This window comes from Cyanistes caeruleus, chromosome 6 (assembly GCF_971803275.1).
Source record: "Cyanistes caeruleus chromosome 6, bCyaCae1.hap1.1, whole genome shotgun sequence".
NCBI lineage: Eukaryota > Metazoa > Chordata > Aves > Passeriformes > Paridae > Cyanistes > Cyanistes caeruleus.
This window is the reverse complement of record NC_141706.1, coordinates 14,767,988-14,788,706: the sequence shown is the minus strand read 5'-3', so window position 1 is coordinate 14,788,706 and position 20,719 is coordinate 14,767,988. Positions and strand designations below refer to the sequence as shown.

General features: G+C 41.3%; 1 protein-coding gene across 1 annotated transcript; it reads left to right on the top strand.

The window, feature by feature from the left end:
• The first annotated feature begins 16,416 nt into the window (after nt 1-16,416).
• LOC147652464 (uncharacterized) lies at nt 16,417-17,904 on the top strand. The gene is made up of 2 exons (XM_086892411.1): nt 16,417-17,108; nt 17,422-17,904. The coding sequence occupies exons 1-2, from the start codon at nt 16,854-16,856 to the stop codon at nt 17,617-17,619; spliced, it is 453 nt and encodes a 150-aa protein (XP_086748537.1). The 5' UTR covers nt 16,417-16,853; the 3' UTR covers nt 17,620-17,904.
• The last annotated feature ends 2,815 nt before the right edge of the window (nt 17,905-20,719 follow it).

The window sequence follows — 20,719 nt, the reverse complement described above, 5'->3', positions numbered from 1 at the left end:
TGATAATTCGTCTAATAATAATAACTGATAATTCGAGTTCTCTACAGAATCTCACCAAATTCCAGAAAAGTCCCTCAAAGTTCCACAAACATCCCACAAAATCTCCTCAATATCCAACAAAATTCCAGGAAAAATCCCACAAAATTCTCTAAATCTTCTCAAAACACGACCAAATTCTAGAAAAATATCCCACCAAATCTCCACAAATTCCCACAGAATACATGAAAAATCCCTGATAATTCGTCAGTTCTCTACAGAATCTCACCAAATTCCAGAAAAGTCCCTCAAAGTTCCACAAGCATCCCACAAAATCTCCTCAATATCCAACAAAATTCCAGGAAAAATCCCACAAAATTCCCTAAATCTTCTCAAAACACGACCAAATTCTAGAAAAATATCCCACCAAATCTCCACAAATTCCCACAAAATACATGAGAAATCCCTCAAGATCCCTAAATCGCCTCAATATCCTACAAAATCACACAAAAGCACCCAAAACCTCCACAAGTTTCCACAAAATCTAAGGAAAATTCCTCAAAATTCTTCAAGTCTCCTCAGAATCCCACACAATTCCAGAAAAAACACACAAAATTCCAGAGAAGTCCCACAAAACTCCCTCAATCATTTCAAAACCCTACCAATTCACAGGAATGTCCCACAAAATCTCCACCAATTCCCAGAACATCCCACAGAAATCCCACAAAAATCCCTAAATCTTCTGAAAACTCGACCAAATTCCAGAAACGCCCCATAAAATCAGCACAGTTTCCCACAAAATTCAAGAAAAAACACCACAAAATTCCCTAAATCTTTTCAAAATACCACAAAATTCTTGAAAAGCCCCACCAAATTCCAGAAACATCCCACAAAATGTCCCCAATACCCAACAAAATCCCAGAAAAATCCCACAAAATTCCCTAAATTTTCTCAAAACACAACCGAAATTCCAGAAAAATCCCACCGAATCTCCACAAATTCCCACAGAATACATGAAAAATCCCTGATAATTCGTCAGTTCTCTACAGAATCTCACCAAATTCCAGAAAAGTCCCTCAAAGTTCCACAAACATCCCACAAAATCTCCTCAATATCCAACACAATTCAAGAAAAATCCCACAAAATTCTCTAAATCTTCTCAAAACACGACCAAATTCCAGAAAAATCCCACCGAATCTCCACAAATTCCCACAGAATACATGAAAAATCCCTGATAATTCGTCAGTTCTCTACAGAATCTCACCAAATTCCTAAAAAGTCCCTCAAAGTTCCACAAACATCCCACAAATTCTCCCTAATATCCAACAAAATTCCAGGAAAAATCCCACAAAATTCCCTAAATCTTCTCAAAACACGACCAAATTCTAGAAAAATATCCCACCAAATCTCCACAAATTCCCACAAAATACATGAGAAATCCCTCAAGATCCCTAAATCGCCTCAATATCCCACAAAATCACACAAAAATACCACAAAACCTCCACAAGTTTCCACAAAATCTAAGAAAAATTCCTCAAAATTCTTCAAGTCTCCTCAGAATCCCACACAATTCCAGAAAAAACACACAAAATTCCAGAGAAGTCCCACAAAACTCCCTCAATCATTTCAAAACCCTACCAATTCACAGGAATGTCCCACAAAATCTCCACCAATTCCCAGAACATCCCACAGAAATCCCACAAAAATCCCTAAATCTTCTGACAACTCGACCAAATTCCTGAAACGCCCCATAAAATCAGCACAGTTTCCCACAAAATTCAAGAAAAAACACCACAAAATTGCCTAAATCTTCTCAAAACACAATCAAATTCTAGAAAAATATCCCACCAAATCTCCACAAATTCCCACAAAATATATGAGAAATCCATCCAGATCCCTAAATCGCCTCAATATCCCACAAAATCACACAAAAATACCACAAAACCTCCACAAGTTTCCACAAAATCTAAGAAAAATTCCTCAAAATTCTTCAAGTCTCCTCAGAATCCCACACAATTCCAGAAAAAACACACAAAATTCCAGAGAAGTCCCACATAACTCCCTCAATCATTTCAAAAACCTACCAGTTCACAGGAATGTCCTACAAAATCTCCACCAATTCCCAGAACATCCCACAAAAATCTCACAAAAATCCCTAAATCTTCTGAAAACTCGACCAAATTACAGAAACGCCCCATAAAATCAGCACAGTTTCCCACAAAATTCAAGAAAAAACACCACAAAATTCCCTAAACCTTTTCAAAATACCACAAAATTCTTGAAAAGCCCCACCAAATTCCAGAAACATCCCACAAAATGTCCTCAATACCCAACAAAATCCCAGAAAAGTCCCACAAAATTCCCTAAATCTTCTCAAAACTCTACCAAATTCCAGAAAAATCCCACCGAATCTCCACAAATTGCCTAAGAATTCATGAAAAATCCCTGATAATTCGTCAGTTCTCTACAGAATCTCACCAAATTCCAGAAAAGTAACTCAAAGTTCCACAAGCATCCCACAAAATCTCCTCAATATCCAACAAAATTCCAGGAAAAATCCCACAAAATTCCCTAAATCTTCTCAAAACACGACCAAATTCCAGAAACGCCCCATAAAGTCAGCACAGTTTCCCACAAAATTCAAGAAAAAACACCACAAAATTCCCTAAACCTTTTCAAAATACCACAAAATTCTTGAAAAGCCCCACCAAATTCCAGAAACATCCCACAAAATGTCCTCAATATCCAACAAAATCCCAGAAAAATCACACAAAATTCCCTAAATCTTCTCAAAACACAACCAAAATTCCAGAAAAATCCCACCGGATCTCCACAAATTCCCACAGAATAGGTGAAAAATCCCTGATAATTCGTCTAATAATAATAACTGATAATTCGAGTTCTCTACAGAATCTCACCAAATTCCAGAAAAGTCCCTCAAAGTTCCACAAACATCCCACAAAATCTCCTCAATATCCAACAAAATTCCAGGAAAAATCCCACAAAATTCTCTAAATCTTCTCAAAACACGGCCAAAATGCACAAAAATCCCACCAAATCTCCACAAATTCCCACAGAATACATGAAAAATCCCTCAAGATCCCTAAATCGCCTCAATATCCCACAAAATCACACAAAAATCCCACAAAACCTCCACAAGTTTCCACAAAATCTAAGAAAAATTCCTCAAAATTCTTCAAGTCTCCTCAAAACCACACAAAGTTCGTGAAAAGGCCCAACAAATTCCAGTAAAATCCCACAGAATCTCCACAAATTCCCACAAAAATCTAAATCAAATTCCTCAAAATTCTTCAAGTCTCCTCAGAATCCCACACAATTCCAGAAAAACCCCACCAAATTCCAGAGAAGTCCCACAAAACTCCCTAAATCATTTCAAAACCCTACCAATTCACAGGAATGTCCCACAAAATCTCCACCAATTCCCAGAACATCCCACAAAAATCTCACAAAAATCCCTAAATCTTCTGAAAACTCGACCAAATTCCAGAAACGCCCCATAAAATCAGCACAGTTTCCCACAAAATTCAAGAAAAAACACCACAAAATTCCCTAAATCTTTTGAAAATACCACAAAATTCTTGAAAAGCCCCACCAAATTCCAGAAACGCCCCATAAAATCAGCACAGTTTCCCACAAAATTCAAGAAAAAACAACACAAAATTCCCTAAATCTTCTCAAAACTCTACCAAATTCCAGAAAAATCCCACAGAATCTCCACAAATTCCCACAGAATACATGACAAATCCCTGATAATTCGTCAGTTCTCTACAGAATCTCACCAAATTCCAGAAAAGTCCCTCAAAGTTCCACAAACATCCCACAAAATCTCCTCAATATCCAACAAAATTCCAGGAAAAATCCCACAAAATTCTCTAAATCTTCTCAAAACACGACCAAATTCTAGAAAAATATCCCACCAAATCTCCACAAATTCCCACAGAATACATGAAAAATCCCTGATAATTCGTCAGTTCTCTACAGAATCTCACCAAATTCCAGAAAAGTCCCTCAAAGTTCCACAAGCATCCCACAAAATCTCCTCAATATCCAACAAAATTCCAGGAAAAATCCCACAAAATTCCCTAAATCTTCTCAAAACACGACCAAATTCTAGAAAAATATCCCACCAAATCTCCACAAATTCCCACAAAATACATGAGAAATCCCTCAAGATCCCTAAATCGCCTCAATATCCTACAAAATCACACAAAAGCACCCAAAACCTCCACAAGTTTCCACAAAATCTAAGAAAAATTCCTCAAAATTCTTCAAGTCTCCTCAGAATCCCACACAATTCCAGAAAAAACACACAAAATTCCAGAGAAGTCCCACAAAACTCCCTAAATCATTTCAAAACCCTACCAATTCACAGGAATGTCCCACAAAATCTCCACCAATTCCCAGAACATCCCACAGAAATCCCACAAAAATCCCTAAATCTTCTGAAAACTCGACCAAATTCCAGAAACGCCCCATAAAATCAGCACAGTTTCCCACAAAATTCAAGAAAAAACACCACAAAATTCCCTAAACCTTTTCAAAATACCACAAAATTCTTGAAAAGCCCCACCAAATTCCCGAAACATCCCACAAAACGTCCCCAATACCCAACAAAATCCCAGAAAAATTCCCACAAAATTCCCTAAATTTTCTCAAAACACAACCAAAATTCCAGAAAAATCCCACCGAATCTCCACAAATTCCCACAGAATACATGAAAAATCCCTGATAATTCGTCAGTTCTCTACAGAATCTCACCAAATTCCTAAAAAGTCCCTCAAAGTTCCACAAACATCCCACAAAATCTCCTCAATATCCAACAAAATTCAAGAAAAATCCCACAAAATTCTCTAAATCTTCTCAAAACACGGCCAAATTCCAGAAAAATCCCACCGAATCTCCACAAATTCCCACAGAATACATGAAAAATCCCTGATAATTCGTCAGTTCTCTACAGAATCTCACCAAATTCCAGAAAAGTCCCTCAAAGTTCCACAAGCATCCCACAAAATCTCCCTAATATCCAACAAAATTCCAGGAAAAATCTCACAAAATTCCCTAAATCTTCTGAAAACTTGACCAAATTCCTGAAACGCCCAATAAAATCAGCACAGTTTCCCACAAACTTCAAGAAAAAACACCACAAAATTCCCTAAATCTTCTCAAAACACGACCAAATTCTAGAAAAATATCCCACCAAATCTCCACAAATTCCCACAAAATACATGAAAAATCCCTCAAGATCCCTAAATCGCCTCAATATCCCACAAAATCACACAAAAATCACACAAAACCTCCACAAGTTTCCACAAAATCTAAGAAAAATTCCTCAAAATTCTTCAAGTCTCCTCAGAATCCCACACAATTCCAGAAAAAACACACCAAATTCCAGAGAAGTCCCACAAAACTCCCTAAATCATTTCAAAACCCTACCAATTCACAGGAGTGTCCCACAAAATCTCCACCAATTCCCAGAACATCCCACAAAAATCTCACAAAAATCCCTAAATCTTCTGAAAACTCGACCAAATTCCAGAAACGCCCCATAAAATCAGCACAGTTTCCCACAAAATTCAAGAAAAAACACCACAAAATTCCCTAAATCTTTTGAAAATACCACAAAATTCTTGAAAAGCCCCACCAAATTCCAGAAACGCCCCATAAAATCAGCACAGTTTCCCACAAAATTCAAGAAAAAACACCACAAAATTCCCTAAACCTTTTCAAAATACCACAAAATTATTGAAAAGCCCCACCAAATTCCAGAAACATCCCACAAAATGTCCTCAATATCCAACAAAATCCCAGAAAAATCACACAAAACTGACAAATTATCAGGGATTTTTCATGTATTCTGTGGGAATTTGTGGAGATTTGGTGGGATTTTTCTGGAATTTGGTAGAGTTTTTAGATGATTTAGGGAATTTTGTGGGACTTTTCTGGGATTTTGTTGGGTATTGGGGACATTTTGTGGGATGTTTCTGGAATTTGGTGGGGCTTTTCAAGAATTTTGTGGTATTTTGAAAAGATATAGGGAATTTTGTGGTGTTTTTTCTTGAATTTTGTGGGAAACTGTGCTGATTTTATGGGGCGTTTCTGGAATTTGGTCGAGTTTTCAGAAGTGTTAGGGATTTTTGTGAGATTTTTGTGGGATGTTTGTGGAACTTTGAGGGACTTTTCTGGAATTTGGTGAGATTCTGTAGAGAACTGACGAATTATCAGGGATTTTTCATGTATTCTGTGGGAATTTCTGGAGATTTGGTGGGATTTTTCTGGAATTTGGTCGTGTTTTGAGAAAATTTAGGGAATTTTATGTTGTTTTTTCTTGAATTTTGTGGGAAACTGTGCTGATTTTATGGGGCGTTTCTGGAATTTTGTCAAGTTTTCAGAAGATTTAGGGAATTGTGTGAGATTTTTCCTGGAATTTTGTTGGATATTAGGGAGATTTTGTGGGAGGCTTGTGGAACTTTGGGGGACTTTTCTGGTATTTGGTGAGATTCTGTAGAGAACTGACGAATTATCAGGGATTTTTCATGTATTCTGTGGGAATTTGTGGAGATTCGGTGGGATTTTTGTGCATTTTGGCCGTGTTTTGAGAAGATTTAGAGAATTTTGTGGGATTTTTCTTGAATTTTGTTCGATATTGAGGAGATTTTGTGGGATGTTTGTGGAACTTTGAAGGACTTTTCTGGAATTTGGTGAGATTCTGTAGAGAACTGACGAATTATCAGGGATTTTTCATGTATTCTGTGGGAATTTGTGGAGATTCTGTGGGATTTCTCTGGAATTTGGTGGGGTTTTTCTGGAATTGTGTGGGATTCTGAGGAGACTTGAAGAATTTTGAGGAATTTATTTTAGATTTTGTGGGAATTTGTGGAGATTCTGTGGGATTTTTCTGGAATTTGGTGGGCCTTTTCAAGGACTTTGTGTGGTTTTGAGGAGACTTGAAGAATTTTGAGGAATTTTTCTTCAATTTTGTGGAAACTTGTGGAGGTTTTGTGTGATTTTTGTGGGATTTTGTGGGATATTGTGGCGATTTAGGGATCTTGAGGGATTTTTCATGTATTTTGTGGGATTTTTGTGGAGATTTGGTGGGATATTTTTCTAGAATTTGGTCGTGTTTTGAGAAGATTTAGGGAATTTTGTGGGATTTTTCCTGGAATTTTGTTGGATATTGAGGAGATTTTGTGGGATGTTTGTGGAACTTTGAGGGACTTTTCTGGAATTTGGTGAGATTCTGTAGAGAACGGACGAATTATCAGGGATTTTTCATGTATTCTGTGGGAATTTGTGGAGATTCTGTGGGATTTTTCTGGATTTTGGCCGTGTTTTGAGAAGATTTAGGGAATTTTGTGTGATTTTTCTGGGATTTTTTTGGATATTGAGGACATTTTGTGGGATGTTTCGGGAATTTGGTGGGGCTTTTCAAGAATTTTGTGGTATTTTGAAAAGGTTTAGGGAATTTTGTGGTGTTTTTTCTTGAATTTTGTGGGAAACTGTGCTGATTTTATGGGGCGTTTCTGGAATTTGGTCGAGTTTTCAGAAGATTTAGGGATTTTTGTGGGATTTCTGTGGGATGTTCTGGGAATTGGTGGAGATTTTGTGGGACATTCCTGTGAATTGGTAGGGTTTTGAAATGATTGAGGGAGTTTTGTGGGACTTCTCTGGAATTTTGTGTGTTTTTTATGGAATTGTGTGGGATTCTGAGGAGACTTGAAGAATTTTGAGGAATTTTTCTTAGATTTTGTGGAAACTTGTGGAGGTTTTGTGGGATTTTTGTGTGATTTTGTGGGATATTGAGGCGATTTAGGGATCTTGAGGGATTTTTCATGTATTTTGTGGGAATTTGTCGAGATTTGGTGGGATAATTTTCTAGAATTTGGTCGTGTTTTGAGAAGATTTAGGGAATTTTGTGGTGTTTTTTCTTGAATTTTGTGGGAAACTCTGCTGATTTTATGGGGCGTTGCTGGAATTTGGTCAAATTTTCAGAAGATTTAGGGAATTGTGTGAGATTTTTCCTGGAATTTTGTTGGATATTAGGGAGATTTTGTGGGATGCTTGTGGAACTTTGAGGGACTTTTCTGGAATTTGGTGAGATTCTGTAGAGAACTGACGAATTATCAGGGATTTTTCATGTATTCTGTGGGAATTTGTGGAGATTTGGTGGGATATTTTTCTAGAATTTGGTCGTGTTTTGAGAAGATTTAGAGAATTTTGTGGGATTTTTCCTGGAATTTTGTTGGATATTGAGGAGATTTTGTGGGGTGTTTGTGGAACTTTGAGGGACTTTTCTGGAATTTGGTGAGATTCTGTAGAGAACTGACGAATTATCAGGGATTTTTCATGTATTCTGTGGGAATTTGTGGAGATTTTGTGGGATTTTTGTGGATTTTGGCCGTGTTTTGAGAAGATTTAGAGAATTTTGTGGGATTTTTCTTGAATTTTGTTGGATATTGAGGAGATTTTGTGGGATGTTTGTGGAACTTTGAGGGACTTTTTTGGAATTTGGTGAGATTCTGTAGAGAACTGACGAATTATCAGGGATTTTTCATGTATTCTGTGGGAATTTGTGGAGATTCGGTGGGATTTTTCTGGAATTTTGGTTATGTTTTGAGAGAATTTAGGGAATTTTGTGGGATTTTTCTGGGATTTTGTTGGGTATTGAGGACATTTTGTGGGATGTTTCTGGAATTTGGTGGGGCTTTTCAAGAATTTTGTGGTATTTTGAAAAGGTTTAGGGAATTTTGTGGTGTTTTTTCTTGAATTTTGTGGGAAACTCTGCTGATTTTATGGGGCGTTTCTGTAATTTGGTCGAGTTTTCAGAAGTGTTAGGGATTTTTGTGAGATTTTTGTGGGATGTTCTGGGAATTGGTGGAGATTTTGTGGGACATTCCTGTGAATTGCTAGGGTTTTGAAATGATTTAGGGAGTTTTGTGGGACTTCTCTGGAATTTTGTGTGTTTTTTCTGGAATTGTGTGGGATTCTGAGGAGACTTGAACAATTTTGAGGAATTTTTCTTAGATTTTTGTGGGAATTTGTGGAGATTCTGTGGGATTTTTCTGGAATTTGGTGGGCCTTTTCAAGGACTTTGTGTGGTTTTGAGGAGACTTGAAGAATTTTGAGGAATTTTTCTTAGATTTTGTGGAAACTTGTGGAGGTTTTGTGGGATTTTTGTGTGATTTTGTGGGATATTGAGGCGATTTCGGGATCTTGAGGGATTTTTCATGTATTTTGTGGGATTTTGTGGAGATTTGGTGGGATATTTTTCTAGAATTTGGTCGTGTTTTGAGAAGATTTAGGGAATTTTGTGGGATTTTTCCTGGAATTTTGTTGGATATTAGGGAGATTTTGTGGGATATTTGTGGAACTTTGAGGGACTTTTTAGGAATTTGGTGAGATTCTGTAGAGAACTGCCGAATTATCAGAGATTTTTCATGTATTCTGTGGGAATTTGTGGAGATTCTGTGGGATTTTTCTGGAATTTGGTCGAGTTTTCAGAAGATTTAGGGAATTTTGTGGGACTTTTCTGGGATTTTGTTGGATATTGAGGACATTTTGTGGGATGTTTCGGGAATTTGGTGGGGCTTTTCAAGAATTTTGTGGTATTTTGAAAAGGTTTAGGGAATTTTGTGGTGTTTTTTCTTGAATTTTGTGGGAAACTGTGCTGATTTTATGGGGCGTTTCTGGAATTTGGTCGAGTTTTCAGAAGATTTAGGGATTTTTGTGGGATTTCTGTGGGATGTTCTGGGAATTGGTGGAGATTTTGTGGGACATTCCTGTGAATTGGTAGGGTTTTGAAATGATTTAGGGAGTTTTGTGGGACTTCTCTGGAATTTTGTGGGGTTTTTCTGGAATTGTGTGGGATTCTGAGGAGACTTGAAGAATCTCCATCACTCGGTCAAAAAAAGAACATTTATGTTTGCAGCTTTCAAATAAGTTTCCTTCTTCAAGTGATTTCTTCAGATCTGGCACAAACCCCCTCAATAGAATAAATAATTCTAATTGGCTTCCTAACAGAGGATTTTGCTGGACCTTTCCTAATAAATCCAAGCAGTTTCAGCACAAGATGTGCATGGTCATTTTTCTTTTCTATCCCTTGCTTCATGACTCAACTCTTCACTTTATTGTACTCAATTTTATAGTTCAGATTTTAAGCTGAAGAAAAATCCTTCTCTCTGAAGAAGATTTTCTCATCAATTGAGCCATATATATTTTTAATAGGGATATCAAACCCAGCCTGATGGAACAAACACCTTGAGACACCTTCTGGACATGAATGTCTCTTTAAAAATATTAAAGCTCTAAGGGTTGAATTCTTTGCAGGTTTAACTGAACTGAAAGAATAAGAGACTTTGCAATGGGATGAAATGATGACTCAGGTCTCTAGGACATAATCAGGTTTATAGGATCTCTCCAGCAGCCCCCGTCCATAGGGCTTTGCACTCCTGTTCTCCCATTTAACAGAGGAAATAGGTACACTTAAAAAGGGTTACCAAAACCCTTTTACCTTTAACCTATTAACAAAAGCTAAACGAGATACTTGGGAAAATCCTAATGCAAAGAAACATTCTGAGTGCGGCATTTTCTTATTGAATAAGCTCTTATTTTCTTAGCCAGATTCCTGTGGTGGAATCTGGCCTTGAACAGAGATTTTTAACACCAATATTGTGGAATGGGACGAGAGGACCTTTGTTTCCAGCTGCCTGTGCTGGTTTCTGTTCACCCTAGACTGACACCAAATAAACACGGTGCTGGGTTTCCATATAAATTATTGTAGTAGAAAGGCACCTGTTATTCCTTCAGAAAGAGCTCCCTACAACAACACAAAATTTCTTCCCAAGCCAAGGGAAGTTTATTTCCCTCTGTAATTTTACTGTGTGTGTGTGTGTGCGCTAGGTGGAAATAGAGAACTGTGAAAAGGCTCATTTTAGCAGGGATAACAGCTCACAGAAGTTATTCTGAGGCCTGGGCCGGAATGAATCACATTCCCACGTGTGTGTGCTGCCTGGCAGCAATCAATGCTTCCTCTTAGCAAGGGCACTCCGGGGGATGGAGAAATCAGAGCTGTGAAAAACCCAGCAAATCCTGCCTGACAGCTTCTCCAGGCAAACCGCCCTGCCGGGGCACCGGGAGCACGCTGGGATGTCGGGCCCATTCCACAGGGGCTCCTTTGGGATCCCTGCGCATCCCAAAACCCCATAACCCACTGCCCACCCCGGCCCCCAGTGCACTGACCTGGCTGGGAAGCTGTGAAGCAGGGGAGATGCTGATGGCAGAGGGCTGGGAAGCAGGGGAGATGCTGGGATGGCAGAGCTGGGAAGCAGTGAAAATATTGCAGTTCTGTAATTCAGGAAGAAGCACATGTTCCAAAGGAAATCCATCCAAAGCAGATTATACAGCATAGATTTGTTATCCATTTGAAGTTATTAACTGGAAGACAAAGAAAGATTTCTTTGGTAGCCTCACAGGTTTATCTTCAGCATTTATAATAGGACAGTTACTCTGCTTTAAATATAAGTGGTTTCTTTCCCCCAACAGTCTCATCTACCTCCTCACCAAGCTGATAGAGAATAGAGGAGCACAGATCGTGTGAGGAACAGATTTGGAATTACATAAATGGACTTACCATGTGGCTACAGCTGATATTTCCAGCTCTGTGGCCTAAGAGCATCCATCCAATGTCCTGCCAGTCCAGCACTTCCTGATGGTATTTGCAGCCTACTGCTTCCACAGAAGTCAGAACAACGCACTTCTCCTTAGAGGTCATCTGGCTGCTGCAAGTGCAACAATGGAGCCACCAAGTTCCAGTTGCAAGGTCAGCATTACAAATTTAAAACCTTCCTGTTACAAAAGGTAAAGGCTCTCCAATCCTGCTGGAAACAAGAGCTTTGAAGAAACCTAACTCTTCCAACTTCAGCTTGCTTCCAACTTGACGGTATCAGCTTTTTAAATAATAAAGGATTGTCTGTAGATTACTGTGGATTAAAATTAGAACTGCAGACCTGACTATTAGTCTCAAGTTTGACGGTGTGAGGAAGGTGATGGTCCTTCTTCTCCATCCCTGGAATCACCATCATGCACTGTCTCGACTATCTCCAAGAGGTATTTTTTTTTTCAACGTGGATAAACAATTTTAGGAAGTTTGGAACAGGGAGAATGGCTGCCTTCCATACAAATCAAACAGGTTCCATTTCCAAGTGATTACAATTGTATCAAAGTCTTCAGACCCAAATAGGTGTAGCCTCTGTGAAATACAGAAGCCCTTATGAAAGGCTCACTCAGAAGGTGTGAATAGAATAAAAAAGAAATTCATTATAAAAAAATGAGGAAGGAAAAAGCCTTCATTCCCAGCACTGCAGAATTCCAGCCAAGTAAAATCTCACTCACTTTACAATGAAAGGAAAATATTTGAGTGGTGGTGGTCCCTCAAAAAATATTTGAGGGACAAGGCGAGGATATACGGTGCCAGGGAGGATTCTGCACTTAGAGATGCTGAGTATCCAGCCAAGAGACAGAAATTCAATTGCCAAGGCATTTGAATGAAGTCAATTAAGTCACATCACCTTTTCTATTTCAGTGTTTCCATCTGACAAGAAAGCAAAGGCGGGCAGCAGAAAGCAGGTGAGCTGCTGCACTCAGGGGTAGGGATCAAATGAACTATGCTGGTTCCATATGCACTATGGGAAAAGCAGGCAGAAGAGAGGAAGAGCTCTAAAATTAAGATGGAATTTTAACCTCTTCCTTCTCTGTTGACACTGACTGTAGGCATGTCTAACAGCTTTTCAGACAATTGTGTTTGATTTTGTTCCACAAACCTTACCTAGATCCACATTCATTAGCTGACTCTCTGCTGCCATCAAAATTGAGGGAAGGAACACCTTTTAGCACTGCTTAGAAACAGAGGAGATCAAACTAAACTCTGCAGCTCCAATGAGCGAAGGAATTATGTCCTATCCACCTTCATGAAGCCGCAAAGACCAAAATCTCTTGAGAGCGTGCCATTTCCTTTCAGCCTTGTGCACTGAGCCTTCAGCTCATCACGGATCAAAAGATGCTGCACTAAATTACAAGAAAAATGACTGCATTCTGTTTAGTTGCAATCCTGGTAGTCATAACAAATCTTGTGTGCATCAGATGGCCTCCAGAAAAATCACATGCAACAGCAACACCATCCTCAGATGCTCTCCCAGTACCTTACCTAATCATTGCTCCGTCACTGGACAAGACTTGTCCCCACCCTTCACACCTACAGCAACAAACCTACAAATCTTCCAAACATTTCTTCAATTCCACACCCCTCCGGAACATTCCCGCTTAAAACCGCACAGCTGCCCACGGGACAAAGGTCCAGTGTTACAAGCTGCTGCTCTCCCTCCACACAAGCCCCTTGCACATCTTGCACTGCTGCTCTGAAACTGCACAATTTGTCAGCAGCACCATTAGACTCAGAATTGGGAAACAATTCCTTCTGCTGGGTTAAGTTGGAAACAGTTCAGGCTACAGGAGTTCTTTATTATTCACCCTCATGGAATGCCCCTGCCCTTCAGAGCTCAAGCACTCCTGTGCAGAGCATCTCATGGAGCCAAAGAGAAAGGACTGCTGTCCCAAAAGAAGAGTCTGGGAGGAACTCCCAGTGTCCTTCATGCCTTGAGAAAGCTAAGGAGCAGTCACTGATGGCCTAAAGGGTACAAATTCAGTTCAGATGACAAATTTTCCAGGGTGATCCCGCTCCTCTTTATCTTCTAACACAACTACAAACAAACCAAATGATAGATTTCACAAGGAATAAGGGATGTTTAAAAGCAAATCTCTAAACTAAGCCTGGCATGCTCACCCAGGAGTTCAACACAGCAAAGCAGGCACTCTGCACTACCTAGTTCATGGCAAGAGATTTCTAAACTCTACCAAATGAAGTGAAGAAATGAAACAGAGAGCAATAGAACCGTATTTTAATTCATTTCAAGGCATGGAATAACACAGAATCTTTTCCATGAAACTAGGGCATTTTTCTCCCTTATCTAGTGCCCAAGTAAGATTAGAAATTGGGAAAAAAACCACTGAAACTGCAAATGCATTTTGCCCCCAGCTAGAAACAAAAGGTAATTATTTGAAAACTAGAAAAAACTCCAAGAGGAAACGTAAAACATTATGGAATATGTATTATTTTTATCACCCAGAATTCCCCATGTTAAAGGCACAGAGAAAACCATCATTCAGAAGTGGGAAAACAGAGGGACTGTACAAGTGAAATGGAGTTCTGACAAATGATGCTGTGTAGAATATGGGTTCCCAAACCAACAGAACAAAGGCACCCCGACAGCAGCAGCCTCAGAGATTGTACATTGCAGCTGAAGCACGGGGGTTTCTGTAGATTCACCTTGTAAACTGGCACACTTACTTGCCAAGGCTGCTGAACTTCTTTCACCTTAAACCACAAAACCTCCCAGTCCTTCCACAGCAATCACTCCATCAAATCAAGGCAGACCAAAACATGTTCTTTGCGCTGTTCACAATAAGATGAAGTTATGTGCCCAAGAGATACCATTTGAAGTCAGAAGGAACAAGCCAGCAGGTGTAGAAAACTGGTATTTGAAGAAGTGACAAAAAGACAGCAAACTGAAGCCCATGCTTAATACAAAACCCCATGATTAATAGAACACAAATGCAGATGGATATGATAAGCTTGCACTGTCAAAGCTAAAATCATTTCTAACAAAAATCACCACATTTCCAAGAATTCAGTACCACTTGTGGTGGCCACTCCTGATCTCTACATAATATGTCAGCAGTTCAATTGGCAAGAATCTCTTTATCTAGATCCAAGCAGGGAAGAAGTCAAGGTCCCAGTGATATGCAATTCTGTAGCTTCATTAGAAACCTTTCATCCTGCAATAGTTGAAATCCAAGCGAGAAAAGAACCTGTTTGGACACCAACTATCCTTAGTAGCAACGTTTTGCAGCACGCAATTTGAAAAGGTTAACCTGCCAGGCAATAATACAGACAAGAAAAATGAAAAGGAGGGCAAGGAGAATCATCTGCTGCTGAAACTGCTCTTCTACAAAAACAAAGTGATATGAAGATTCAGCCCGTGAAGAACACATTCCTCAACCAGGAGAGAAAAACACAATTCTTAAAAATCTCCTCTGTCGTTCTGATTGGGAACGGTGGGAAAGAACGACACGGACTCTCAAGGGAGTCACAACAGGAGAATCTTCTCTACTTTATTACTCTAGGCTTGTCTAATAGACAGATACGTGGAAAGTACAGAAAGGAAACTCTTATTGCTTAGTAAAGTGCTACATCACCATCATTGGTCAGCGGGGCTCACCACCCCCCTGACTTTCTCCTGCAAGGAAAACAAGAGGACAGACAAACAGCACCTGGCAGTTGTTTTCTGTCTCTGAGGATTGTTTTGAAATCCTCCTATGAATTCCCAGGCTAGCTTCTCGGGCAGGACTGATAGGCCATGGGGCCTGCAGTTTCTGCAGCTCTCTGCAGCCTGCTCCAAAGCTAGCATCCATACTCTCCACTACATAAGAAATAGAAAACTGACTACAAATCACGTGTTCACTACTTGTTGCTTGTTCACTACTCAGACATCAGAATTACTACCACAATACTTGAAGAACAATCAAAGAAACATATTCCAGGGATGCATTTTAATTCATTAGCTGCTGCCAGCCGTGCTGTGCTTTGCTCCTATCCATCCACCCTGCTGCAAAAAGGTTCAATTGTGTTTTCACCATCACGTCAGATCAGCTCTTGGACTCACAGCTCACCGCAGACCTCGAAACAGGAGGCAAAGATCTGCACCACTTGGCCTTTCAGAACTTCTCACCCATCTATGACCTTTCTGGGGCCAGCTTCACAAAATGAGGGGGAAGCCATTCCAAAGAACACGACCAAGGAAATCACACAGCACTCGGGATTTGTTCCAGGCATCAAATTTTTAATGGATGATGTGAAGTAACACCGAAGCAATTCCTGTCCACAGAAAAAAAGATTTCAAATGGTTTTGTCTCAAGGACAATCACTGGAGGTTGAAAGTTTCTGGGGCTGAAAGTTACATGAGGTCCTCAACACTGAGCAATCAATATCCCCACAGTCTAAACTGTGAAATTACTACCTGGGCAAGGAGAACATTTTCAGGATTTGCAACTCATCTCAAAGCCTCAGTAGAACTCAACCAGCAGAATTCCCCTGAGATGGCACTGTGCTCTGGAAGCCCTCAAATACTCACTAAAACAGACTTGACTTTCACTAGGACAGCTGCTCATGAAAATCTGGGGTAAAACCTATGGGAAGTGGCCATGTGCACGCATATTCCTTCTTCCCACAGCAGGCACAATCAAATCCTCCTTTGAATGGCCTCCAAGTTGAGCAGCACTCATTGGCACAGCCTCTTCTCCCACAGACAGGCCAGCGAGCAACACGGCAGCGCCAGCCAGGTGGGCAAGGACAAGAGAGAGCAGATGCCAACAAGGCTTGGAAGCTGGGCCAAGGGAGGTTTACGCTGGCCATTGGGAAGAACTTGTGCCCAGCGTGGGCCATCAGATACTGCAATGGCCTGACAGGGGCTGCTGGAGTCATCATTGTGGCACGGGTGCAAGGCAAGCCAGGCCGCAGCGCTCGGGCCCCGCTCTGCTGGCCATGCTTGCCGCCATGGCTCCCAGCTTGGACTCAACATTCTCTCAGGGCTCTCTGCAGCCAGGGCGTTCTGTGCTTCTGTGACATCACAGCCTCTGGGGACGGCACGCTGGCTGGCAACTGTCCCCAGCTGTTGCTGCGCCCCAGTGCCCAGGCACAGCTGCTCGCAGAGAGACGCCCAGAGCCTCGGTGCTGCTGGCAGAGCACTATGGCTGCTCACGGCTCCTCCGCGCTGCTGCAGCTTTACGTGCTGCTGCTCTTGGCTCATCCCCTCGACCCTGTGAGCAAACCTGAGCGCAGCACGGATGCCTCTCCTCTGCTTCTGGAGGATTGTCATCTGGACGAGTCGGACCCTGAGCGCATCCGGTGGGCGGCCAGGACATTCCTGCTCATCGACCTGCTCATCATAGGAATGGCCATGGGATGGTCGCTCGGAAAAAGAATTCAGAGACGCTGGCGAGAGGTGAGGAGGGGGGTGGGGGGTCAGGCAGGCGGTATGGGGCAGACCTTGAGGGCCTCTTGGGCACCCTTTGGCCAATGCCCTGCGGCACAAGGGGCCTGAGCTCCTGGCTGGGGAATGCGGCCCAGGGGCTGAGCTCCATGGACAGCGCCAAGCAGAGGCGGCAGAGCTCTGCCTGCTGCAGCCTCTTCCCCGGGCCAGCCCAGCCCAACTGGGCCCGAGTCTCTGTCTCCCAGGCCAAAGGCAGCCCCACAGGTGCCGGCCCCGCTCTGCCCCTCTGCCTCTTCCATGGGGATCCCTGTGCTTTGCCTTGCAGCGGAATCTCCAGAGCCCTTCGGGCCGTGCGGGGCCCCGCCGCCATCGAAGACAGGGCTGTCCCACGGAGCTGATGCAGCTGCTGATGGACAACCGCGACCTGATGCGGCTGCTCCTTCGCGACAGCCCTCAACCAACCACCAAGATGGCGGCAAAAGAGGGCAGTGACAGGAGACTCCGCACCTCCCCACAGCTCTGACCTCCAGCGTCGCGCTCCAGCTACAGAACCTTACGGGGAACGGGTGACCAGTGCCCAGCCCAGGCACTGCGACGTTCCCCACCTTACAAGTTAGCCACACCCCTGTTGTTGTTCGATTCCCCACCACGTTTCCCCCAAGAAGTTGACCTTTCCCTTAGTGTTCAGTTCTAAACAGTTGAAGCATTGAAGTTTCTTAGCCTTAAGATTCTTACCCCATAGTCTTCTAGTAACGTTGGATTGTAGATTTTAGAAGTAGTCAAGTGAATAAAGTTCACGTTTTCTACACGTTGCTGTGTCATTTTCTTGAGGTTGCACCTGAGACCTGGGGACTCCTTGAGAGATGGCTTTGCATGGCAGCTCCAGACTGCCTGCAATGGAGAGCCCCAGTGCCCCAGCAGGCTTTGCAAGAGCACGGAGGGCAGCGGGAAAGAAGAAGGTGGCCAATATTCACCTGCCTCCACCTTCCAAGGAAGCTTGCAGTCAAACCCTGTCTGCCCTTTAGGGGGGACCCTAAAGGCCCCGGCAGGCATCACCATGGCCCCAGGACGGGGGGCTTGCAGCACTCTGGGGCACCAGGAAAGGAGCAGGATCATCCCTGGAAAGCTGTCTGGAGACAAATCCAGAGACGTCTCCCCTGGCATCCAGGCAAGGGCTGAATACAGGCAGGCAATTAGATCCACAGGCTGCCTGGGCTATGGCACCAATCAGTCCTGCTTCATAGATTTCGGGGGGCGGGGTTATACATATATATATATATATATATACGCATATATGTATATATGTATCTACATCTGTATTTAGTTCTTTGTATTTATCCTGTTGACCCTCAAATAGGATTAGATTTCATTTTCCTACAAAACAAAACATCCGTTTTTTGATTTTTAGGAATCAACCATCTGTGCTCCCACTTTAAATCACTTCTCTCAAACTCATTCTGCATCTTGCTCCTTTCCAGCACCATCAAATACCTCTGTTAAAATACAGAGCATCAGTGGAAGGACGACAATCTTGTTACTTGCTGAAGAAAGTTAACTTGGATGACATACCTGCTTTTAAAAATCCAAGAGGAACAAAACCTACACATCAGCTTTAGAATTTCAAAAGCTGCTTCCTCAACTCTTCCACACCACTTTACTCTTTGGGGACATTCAGCAGCAATACCAAACAAGCACAGAAAAGAAATGGAAGAAGAAATGCAGATAGTCAGCAGCAGACCACCTACCAAAATACATTTTAAATGCAGCTCCAAGTTCTCCAAGAGCAAGTTTGAAGTGTAAATGGAGACACTCACACAAAATTACTACCACTTGGTACTTTTGGCATTTCCTTGGGCTTTCCTCTTCATTTTTTTTTATCTCTCACCTAAAGCAAGAGAAAAAACCCCAAACAAACACAACCTTTCAGGCAGAGAAAAGATGTGGTTGCTCTTGAAGAAAGCATTTCATTCTGCCTGGAGAAGAAGCTGCTGGGAAAAATATTAGCTTTTAGCAAAATGGCACTGTGCTGTTGCACTTGTTCTAGCACTGGGAGAAAGAACAGGCCCGTCTGTAAGGCTCCTGCAGCTCACCCTGGCTGAGGGTCATTGACCACTGAGCACTGCAGGCATCACTGGCAACAACGATGGTGGAAAATGGGGAGGGAGCAGGATAAATAAATGTTTGCCATTGCCTTAGCCAAAAAAACCCCAGACATCAAAAGCAACTCACCCTCAAAACAAAGCTATGAAAATAGTTTGCCTCTGAATTTAAAGAACTTCAATTAACTCTATGATGTCTGCTTTTGGTTCAGCATTCATCAATCTGAATTTGAATATGCACAGGGTAATGAAAGGTAACTGAGGCTTAAAAATCATGTCTATTGACTTGTGCATAGCCTATACTGAAGCACATTAAAAAGCAGCGTTTTGCTTGAAATCTGCACGGTATTAACTTCATTCAGTCTTACACTCACTAGGTAATTAAATACATGAAGAAATAGATTTTTTTTTTTTTTATTAAGAATGCATTATTAATTAGGAAGGCATGGCTTTAGTAGAGTCTGCTGATACCAACATTACTCAGCTAAGTTCAAAGTATGAACACAAGAACTTGATGACAGAAGCAATGTTCATCAGAGCCTCAACAAGAAAGTTGCAGTTCCAAGTTTTTCAGATGTCCTACACTTGCTAAGGCATCTCCAGAAAGAGGAGTCAACTGAAAATAGCACAGGAAATTTGAAACCCATTTCTCTTTTTGTCTTTTTTTCCTGAACTTTCTTGTGGGCAACAGAAAACTCCTAATATGTGGAATGCAATGTAGTTTTTATGCCAGAGTCATGAGTCATCCCCTCAGTTCCAACCTGATCCAATGCTCACTTGAATCTTGGAAAGGCTCAAATCAGCAAGATGAAATTAAAATTGTATTCATGAAAGGAGCTCTTTACTCTCCATTCCCCTCCCTCCCCCAAATACATCAGCACCAAGTGAGAAAGGCTCAATTTGAAAAATAATTATTACACAATTAAACTTGGACATAGCTAGTTTGCTACAAGTTCCAGCAGACAGACAAATGAGAGCAGAATCAGAGGTTATCAACCTCAATAGAAATTCCAGCTCATGCTTTCCCCAAAAGCTTCATTTAATTTATCCAGGATTAAAAAATAAAAGAGAAATGAAAAAAACCACATAAAAGCATTTCACATAGTATATAGTGAAATGCTATCGTTTCCACCTGAAATATTCATCATCATTATTATGTTTTTCCATAGTAAATTACAAAGTCTCCTGCACCCATCTTCCCAATATCTCATTCTAAGTGCTTGCTACTTTAATCCCTTAGGAAGCAAAAGGAGCCCCAGGTGTCTCTGGATCAACAGAAACTAAACAACACAGCTTGACAAAGTATATTAAATTGTCAATCAAGTCAATAAAGGTTTTCCACTCCAGAGATAGCTATCACCAGCTGATGAATTTGGCTAGGGCAGGTTTAGTGAAGAAAAACTAGGTCTTTATTACCAAATCAGTTAGGAGTTGTTCTACCGTACTGCCCGTAGGATGGGAGTATAAACACCATATTCTTCACAGCCTCATCCACAAAGAATTCCACCTTCAAATTAAGGCTGC

Excerpts from the sequence above, each read along its gene's own strand:
- LOC147652464 (XM_086892411.1), top strand. The coding sequence starts at position 16,854 with ATGGCTGCTCACGGCTCCTCCGCGCTGCTGCAGCTTTACGTGCTGCTG. Across the intron at positions 17,109-17,421 it reads TTCAGAGACGCTGGCGAGAG|CGGAATCTCCAGAGCCCTTC; the intron begins GTGAGGAGGGGG and ends TTTGCCTTGCAG.